The 9,753-nt window shown below is 34.2% G+C and overlaps 1 protein-coding gene across 1 annotated transcript; it reads right to left on the bottom strand.

Moving 5' to 3' along the window:
- Window positions 1–4,824: 4,824 nt before the first annotated feature.
- On the bottom strand, window positions 4,825–6,540 carry AGC2-1 (AGC (cAMP-dependent, cGMP-dependent and protein kinase C) kinase family protein). Its single transcript, XM_089621544.1, has 2 exons — window positions 5,853–6,540; window positions 4,825–5,760 (listed from the first exon to the last, which is right to left on the bottom strand). Exons 1-2 carry the CDS (start codon window positions 6,266–6,268, stop codon window positions 4,869–4,871), a joined length of 1,308 nt encoding a protein of 435 aa, XP_089477670.1. The 5' UTR covers window positions 6,269–6,540; the 3' UTR covers window positions 4,825–4,868.
- Window positions 6,541–9,753: the final 3,213 nt, after the last annotated feature.

Genomic DNA, 9,753 nt, shown 5'->3' with positions numbered 1-9,753 from the left:
CCAATAGTGATAATTTAAATATATGGTGTTGCAAACACTGAAGAAATATGACTAAAACTGTGGCAAGATATTGACTAATGCCCCGAACCATGCCACCAGTTCCGGTGCCGTCGACACTGTCTGGAATTGTTGTGGCAATAGTCACTTTCATCTCGGTGGTTAACGAGCAGTATCGGAGCTCTGATTCTGAAGCAAAACACATCAGTTTGTTAACGATACCAGCGATTTCTGATCCTGTTCATCAAGGACCGGAAATCCCATCTAATCGGAGACCGGAATTTCCGGTTACTAGACTGGAAATTCCGAGTTCCGGTAAGTTATGCGTATTGTGTAGGATTAAAGGCAAAACGACTAGAAATATAAAAAGAACAATGAAACATTGCAGTTCACCAAGAAACATGGACCGTTGTATTTAAAATTCAAGGGAATTATACAGAGAGTTATTCCACATTACTATTTTTTTTTTCAAATTAGACAGATTTATAAGTGTTTAGTTACAAACAAGCAACTACATGTGTAAACTTTGTCACTATTAGTTACATGTTTGTAATTTGAAAAAAGTAGTAATATGAAATCAGCCACTTATTTACTTCTAGTGGTATCCAAACCCCTAAATTCAATGACCCAAAATTAATTAATAGATGAATAAAAACATAGATAGAAATGGAAATAATCGGAAGGAAGTTCTTCCGGATAATTCCTTCCACTTCCGCTTCCCTTATGGAACAGGTAGTTCCGGTTCTTCGGAGATCTTCTGGTTCTGACGCCCGGGATTAATATGCACGGATATTTCTTTAACAACGTGTAATGAGAACTGTGAACCTGTCAATTCGCTGTCCGTATACGCAATCGGCTTGCTCGTCTGAGTTCCCAAACTCTCGGCTTGCTCGAGCATCAATCAGGCCCTGATCAGCCCCTCTACGGGCCCAAGATCTCACCGATATGAGCCAAGCAGCCCTTTTTGTTAATTTTTCTAAATCCGATCTTAATATATAGGCTTAGCTTTTTTTTAAAGATCATTAACACATGTGTTGAAAACAAAAATAGTTTATTATAGTGCACATAGGGGAACAGACTCCCTTCCTAGTGATCAAACACTAGGCTGGCTTGCTACATACTCTCGAAATAATTAAGTATAATAAATTGTATTATTTGAGTATGTACAAATTCAACCTGTTAAATAGAAGCGAGCTCAAGAATTAATTATTCATATTTGTAAATATAAAAATACAGCCTAGACTGGTAATTGACCCACGTTCGGACCGGACTGACCCGTTTTGATAAGGGACCCGAGCGTGGCCAGGAAAAATGATGGAGAATGTGTGGACGTGTCACATCATATAACTGCTTACTAACATTGAAAATAAGTTTCAAGTGACTACACATTCATATTCATTAACAAGGTCAGTGACTCAGTGCTACCATACATAACATGTATGATACAGCGGCAAAAAAATAAAAAAAAAATAAAAAATGTATGCATGGTTGTCTTGTCGGGCCATATGGTTGCCATCAAGGGTTGAGTGGTTTTGGGCCATTGCTGCTACATAAATCGCTCGAGTGATTTTTTTATATAATTTGTTGGTATAAAATATAATAAATGATAATAAGAATAGACTACGCATAAAAAAAATCCTCGTGGAGTGGTTAACAGTCATATCATCATCGAATCAAATACTATTCGAATATGGAAGAGCATTTAATGTCACTTTTTTTTTTCTTTCTTTCTTTCTTTCTTTTTCATTTCCTAAATCAGGATTCAGCAGAGAAAAAAATGCCAACAACTCTTCGTTGGTTTTGATCCATTCTTTTGTTGAGAAGCTTGCAATGTGTGGTAGTAGTACTAGCATAAAACTACATATGGCTCCTTTTTTTTATAATTAAATCAGTAATCTAATAATCTACTCTATTTTTAAAAAAATGGCTAAAATTTTATTTTATTAAAAAAATAGTACACCAAACCAAACTGAAATACATCAATTAACTAACTAGATTAAATTAATTTATTTAGTAAAATAACTTACTAAGCCAAAATAAACTAAATTAATTTAAATATTTAATTAGTTTTGATTAACTAATTTCTTCACTTTTTTATATACACTTTAATATTGCCTTTATTTTATTTTATAATTGACTGTCATAAGTCATAATATATTAATCATCAGAATAATCCCCATTATAGAGCTATTGGAAGAATTCTACTTTACCACAGTGAATGAATGATTTACTGATGATGTGAATTTAACTTTTGTCCATATAATAAATTTGTTTTAACATGCTATCAATAAAAATCTATCAAACCGAGCAAGATAGGGAACTCATTGTGAGAAATTTGCTAAGTGTGAAAATTTAACAAGATGTGTGCCTCGCCCGTTTTATAGGGCGAGGCCAATTTCTTACTCTTCGGGTGTGTCAATATTTTATTTTTATTTATTTATTTTTTGGAAAAAGAATGGAGTTTTCATTGAAAATCGGGTAAAATACCCATTAATATAAAAGAAAAATATCTTAGTACCCACAAAATTAAGTTAGAGTAAATCTAACACTAAGTTCCGATAATTGCTCATCACGTGCTTGTGTGTGTGAAAAGTGAATGTCCTCGTCTTAGCGGCGTCCTCATGTATTTATAGGACTTGAGGTCAAGTACGTGAGGTGATGAATCCCACGTTCCTGACAATTATTGTATATATATATATATATATATATATATATATATCCCCCTCAATTTTTTTTTTTTTTTTTGCATTTTTTACCCATTTTTCATTTTTTTTACAATTGTTTACCCTTAAAATTTACAAATTAGCCCCCCCTGAATTTTTTTTACAAATTAGTCCCCCCCTAAATGAAAATCCTGGATTCGTCCATATATATATATATATATATATATATATATATATATATATATATATTATGATTGTAAAGCAATATGGGGCTGGCATAGTAGTGGTCCATTAGCTACTAAAATTGAGGCTCATATATATAGGTTTTTGGCGTTGCCAACTGCAATTAATATATCATGTTCTCTTTGTGCGGTAGGATATCAATTGCACAACTTATTATCCATTTATTGTTGTTTGAAACCAACAAAAGACTATAAAGTATTGATCCATAAAAACGAAAGACTACAAAGCAATTTTGAGCTATGCTCTACTTTTCAATGGCCAAGTTCATCACGTTTTCCTATAGGAAACTATGAAATCCTCCTAAAATTTTAAGGAAATACTACTTTTGTCTTTGAAAATAATCATGTTATCTTTAATTTTGTAATGAAATACGAAATTACTCTGATGATTTTTTTCATTTACAAAATTTCAAAGTTGACCTTAAATGGGCAGGTACAATTTTGTATAGATTATAAATCTTTTTTTTTTTTTTCAAATAAGTATAGATTATATATCTACTCCTAGGCTAACCGATTGATATTTCCATAAATAGTGTAAACTGGCATTTAGCTAATATTTAGGGGGAGAATTGGTAATATTTTCTTTGTTGCAGTCAATTAACCAACTTGTTGAAGAGCTTGGTCCCTGGATCATTCATTTTTTTTTTATAGATTTTAAGGTTTCAAGTGGCTTAGTTATATATATATATATATATATATATATATATATATATATATATATATATATATATATATATATCATTCTTTACCAACGGTTAGACTCGAAGTACATGTTGAATCGATCTCTAATTTGTTTGTTATGAATCCAATACCTACGTTAGATCGCTCATCGTTTGAATATCTTATACGTGAATTGAAGGTTACCAATCCATTCTCTTGTTCTCTTTCAAAAAAAAAAAAAAAATCCATTCTCTTGTTGACTCGGGTTTGGCCGAATATGAATATACACGATTACTCATTCCGGACCAAGACACTTAATTGAGATCCAAATAAGATAATTAGATCCAAGTCGGTTTTTCATAGTGGTTTCATCCGAGCCTCGTTGGTTTGTGAGACAGATATGAAAACGTAGAGTTACTTTGATTAACAACGTTCTAATGGTTTAAACTTAAATGTAACACTACCCTCTAGTAGTTGTTGTTTGTTTTTTTTTTTGTTTTTTTTTTTTTCATGCATACTAGAAATTAAATGTGAACTATTCTTTTTACGATAAGACAGTCATAAAGTCGAACTATTAAGTTAAATAACGAATCTATATATCCCTTGCCTATGAAATCCTTATTTATCATCTGAAATTTTTGATAGATAATAACTATAATATATACTTACGCAACTCCACCAACAAAGAGAAGAAGAATTATAACTTTAAATAAACTTAATAGTTTGAGTTACTCTGCCCACATAAACATTTAGTCATAGAATGATCATGAATAATATGTTCAAATAAGTAGTCATATATCCTGTATTAATATCATATAAAATCTCGGAGTGTGGCTCCATAATAAATAAAAAAAAATAAATAAAAAGAATAATGTATAGTTAATAATAGAGAAATTTCATTAATTGGGCTTAATAAGTCATTAAATATCAAGATTAGACCCTAATGTTTAAAAATATCTGAATATGGACTTTTGACCCAAAATCGGACAAAAATACCATTGATTCAAAAAACCCATATTTTTCACTCATTTTCAAATGATTTTCATCACAATTCTTTTTCATGTTCGAATTGGTTGCGCTAGGATTAGAATTTTCGGTGGTCGAACATGAAAAAGAATTGTGATGAAAATCATTTGAAATTGAGAGAAAAATATGGGTTTTTTGAATCAAGGGTATTTTTGTCCGATTTTGGGTCAAAAGTCCATATTTAGATATTTTTAAACATTAAGGTATAATCTTGATATTTAACGGGTTATTAAGCACAATTAATGAAATTTCTCTAATAATAATACGTAAAGTAAAATAGTCAAAACACGAGGAATTTATCCGCGTGATTATTGTCGAGCCCTTCAACCCAAGCCTTGGTAGTATTTACATTTACCGTGCGATCATTATTATCATCATCATCATCAGCCACGACTTTTTCACCGTCGCCGAATATTCCTCGCACAACCATCTCAACGTCGATGGTATTTGTTACTTCTTCGTCGCCGTCGTCGAAATCCTTAATCTCCGGGATATGTGGCGGCCGGGAAATCTGGACCACCGAATCCCAGTCGATCCCCGTGAAGAAATCGTGGCCCTTAATTTCCTCCACCCCAATCCTCTCCCTCGGATTCTTCTCCAGAAGCTTCCCTATCAAGTCCCTCAGCGCCGTCGGCTCTCCGACGAGCTCCGGCCGCCGCGTCAGAATCCGGTAGAAAGTCTCCTTCCGATTCGCTCCCCGGAACGGAGTCGCGCCGTAAAGCATCTCGTAGAGCACCACGCCGAGCGACCACCAGTCCACCGCGAAATCGTGACCGTCGCCGGAAACTATCTCCGGCGCCACGTAGTCCTCCGTCCCGACGAACGAGTTCGACTTCTCCGACGACCAGTCGTCGGCGGAGCGATCGGTCCTCCCAGAGTCCACCGCCGCCGGAAATTCGTCCGCCGGCGACACTCCCGAGTTGAAGCAGCCGCGGAACGGAGACGAGGAGAATCTCTTCCGGCTATTCGACGGCGGCGGCGGCGGAGATTTTCCGGAGGGAAAAGCCTGTCTGTTCGGAGAAATCGGAGAGAGATTGGTGGAGAGATCGAAATCGACGATCATGATGTGTCCACTCTGTTGGATCATTATATTCTCAGGCTTCAAATCTCTGTAAACAATCCCCAATCCGTGCAGATACTCCAACGCCAATACCAACTCGGCCGCATAAAACCTAATCATAAACCCAACCGCACTGAATCATTTCCCATTCTCTATCTATCAAACAAACAATACTCTAGATAGATATACAAATACAATACGTACCTGATGACGTCATCAGAGAACATTCTTTCGGTCTGATTCTTGCGGAGTACGTTGAGATCACGGCCGGGACAGTAATCGATGGCGTAGCCGACGAGTCTGTCGGCGTCGGCCAAGACGCCGCGGAGTCGCGGCAGCAGAGGGTGGCGGAGCCGGCAGAGCACGCGCTGCTCGAAGCACACGCGCCGGTACTCGTCTCCGTCTCCGTCTCCGGCGATCTTTTTCTTCTTCTTCTCGATCAAGTCTTTGGATACGACTTTCAGAGCGAGAAGCTCGGATTCGTGGTCCACAAGGAACACCACGCCTTTCGCTCCGCGGCCGAGAGCTGAAACCACTTTCAGGCGCTCGAAGCTCAGATCCGGAGGCATCATCGATTGCTGATCGTCGCCGCCGAGAAGCTGCTCTTCATCGGCTTTCATGGCGTTCTTTTTGTTGTGAATTGTGATCAGTTTCTGATTCGGAAAAACTGTTGTGGGACTGACTTCAAAGTGGGGGAGAGAGAGAGAGATGTTTCGAAAAGTCGTTTTTAAATTTTTATATGTTGCAAAAACGAACAAAATCTTGCCGAGCAAGAATTAATTACCCATATAAAGAATTGCATGGAATATGAAGTCTTGAAATGCAATCAGATCTCGCCACCTATTCCGCTACGGTGGTCAATATGGTTGTGACGTGGCAGGCATGGTAAAGTATTGTTGGGGGTTTATAAGTTATAACTTATAACTATAATAATTCTGAAATTGACAAAAGGTTAAGCAAATATTAAATACATCGTAGAATAATCGGAAAAAGGAATGAGAACAGAAACAGGAAGTCGTTTTGATTACGTGAGGTATTAGCTCAGCTTCTAGAAGCCTTTCGTTGCAAGGAATGGAAAAAAACAGAAAATGTAAAGCTTGCTATTCAATTCAAGTAGATGCGGTGTTGGAACTTGAAGTTTGAAGTGGACTTATTTATTTATTTACTTTACTTTGCTTTACTTGGCAATGCAACGCAAGTTGCACAACCCGTGAGACCGTGACCGGATCAATCACGGGCTTACTTTACCGACGATCATTTCTCTCGAATTTGATAATTGATTAGAGACTAAAGTCTTGGTACGAAAATTGCGTAGTAAAGTGCCCGGATATTCGGAACAAGAAACAGACACGTGATACTTAAAATCAGCGATTTAGATGTGGGATTACAAAATTTCGATGATGGATAAGAGATGATGAAAGACAACATATTGAATAGTATTATAAAAAAAATTAATGAAAAAGGCTAACTAGATTAGATTTAAGTCGATCATGAGCACATAAATAATACACACAATCAAATATTCTATCAAATATCCGGTGCAATTTTGAGACAAAATCAAATGGAAAACAACATAAAATACGCCGTAAATTTCGTTCAACTATAAGATCAATAATTGGCACAATCAAAGCTCACTATCACGACATTTAGATGCATAGATTAACATCATCAAGATCAATAATGAATATGAGAATACAACCAGATTCAAAAAACTAAAAAAAAAATACAAAATTATAGTTATGTTCTTCACTCCACAAACAAATTTGAAAAGCTTAAAACTACACCTCCACGTTCAGAACGTAACGTATCTCTTTGTGTTACAACTTACCAAACTCGATTTTAGAAGTGCTGGTCGGAGCTGCTTTGATCTCTCTCTCTCTCTCTCTTATATATATGTATCTATTTTTCTCATGCTCTCTATGTATCTCTTGAGTTTCATTATAATGGCGTATTGTTAAAGTATCATGAGGTTCCATCTTAAAATCAGTTGGTAATAAGAGGAGTAACCCATTACCTTTATAATGAGCACAAACGATACATTCTCAGTCGATGTGCGTGAAATTTGTAGAAACGGGTGGCCAACATCGAGAATGAGTTTGGCTCTGATACCATATTAGAAGTGTGGGCCAAACTCACACTCAAAAGCTAGCTCAAGAGTGGAGGGATGCCAAACATTTATAAAAAGCACATTGCTCAAGTACTCAATCGATGTGAGACATTCTAATATATGAGAGGAGAACTCACGACTTTTATAAGCTCTTGTTAGTTCTCATTCACATTACTCTCTCTCTCTCTCTCACATATATATATATATATATATATATATATATATATATATATGCATATATTTTTTCTCATGCTCTCTATGTATCTCTTGAGTTTCATTATAATGGCTTATGTATATCATGGATTTTAACAAAATCACGTTTAACCCTCTAGTTTAATGTTTATTTCTTAATTATACCTTATGCATCAAATATATTATACCTAATCAATCTGTTAAGATGACTTTTTGCATAGTAAAATTATGAAATATCAAAATACCCTTAATGAAACACTCCTTTATACCTAATTTTATTAATAAAAAGAAAAATTAGTCGAACTAAACCACCTGAAACGTTGAAATTGTAATCTAGCCAACGCTTCGTCCAAATTTTAACTCTTGCAAAAAATGATGACATGTTTTAATAATGAAAGATGTTAATTACTATAATATACTTCTACTAGAATTTGGCTTAAAAAACTTGTAGCCCACATTTGATCAACCAAAATTTTTCGAAGTTAATACACGTGTTTATATTTCGAATTTTTTAAAAAAATTCTATATTCGGAAAAGTTGGTTATTGAGCGTTTATTTCTTTAATGAACATTAGCCGTGATAAGTTGACTTTCCTATTATGTAGCCACATATAATGGAAATGATTACATTATTGTGATCTTCAACAAAATTGTTGCTTTTAGTTCGATTACTTTTTATTAGGAAATCCCAATTTTTAGGGATTTTTTATTTTCGGTTTTATTTTAATATATTTGAAATAAATTGTCTCACATTTTTTCACGGTTTCATTTTGCTACGCAATTCAAATTTTTAATTCTTCAGTTCCGCCTTATCTCTAAACATTTCTTACCACAATTTGTTTATCAAGAAGAAATCTTATTTAATCGCAGGGCCATTAGTAAGAATGGTTTATTTTAGTAACGTTTTTGATATATTGCAACATATGTTAAACAAATCCCTGGTAATGATTTCGCGAATCTTTTCTATTTTGTATATTAGCGGTTAATTTTGGTTTATTATTATATTTCTATTGTATATTTTTATTAATTTATGTTTATTTTTATATACTGTAGGCACTTTTACTACTGTCGTTTTTATTTTATTTCCTATCAATTTGGGTTAAACATACAAATTTGAATCTCCGGTTTGTTTTTTTTTTGTTTTGTTTTTTTTTTTTTACTTTTAAAATTTGAATCAGATTTTCAATACGCATTTATTTAGTTGACTTCTACAATCAATTAATATTTTTTTTCCTTTCTTATTACATTAACGAATATCCTTTTATGTATTCAAATTGACCAAATTTCTGTCACGTGTAGATTAGAATTCCCTCAAACGTTGGCTACTATTTTCTTCAACAAAATTTGAACACAAGGGTATATTAGGTAATTCATAACCGTAAATTTCAGTAAATGGCTAGATTACAAAATTTACCAAACGTGGGATAGAAACCAAAAATCACGTTTCAAAATAACTACGTTGCTAGTTTGCCCTAATAAAAAAAAGATACAAACACAACATTTTGAATTGCAGAGGTTGTCGCGCTAACCGTTACTTAATTACCTTAATCTTTGTCAAAAATCCAATGTATACATATAACATTTCAAGTAACTCGGGGGATTTGTATATATGATATTTTTTTAATAGATAACATAAATTTCCACCTCAATTCTTACATGATTAATCAAGTGCTCAAGTTCTTTCATACATGACAAACATTATCTTAAAATTTTAAACTGTTAAATAGTTGCTTATTCCGTCTAAATATTAATAGATACTAAAAGTAAAATCGTAAAGATAACATTTCCACTTGTTCCTCACCACATT

The sequence above is a fragment of the Urtica dioica genome, chromosome 8 (genome assembly GCF_054948205.1).
Source record: "Urtica dioica subsp. dioica isolate 48M chromosome 8, U.dioica_male_clone48M_v1_H2, whole genome shotgun sequence".
NCBI classification, from domain to species: Eukaryota; Viridiplantae; Streptophyta; class Magnoliopsida; order Rosales; family Urticaceae; genus Urtica; species Urtica dioica.
The sequence above is the reverse complement of the archived record's forward strand: the minus strand, read 5'-3'. Positions and strand labels throughout refer to the sequence as shown.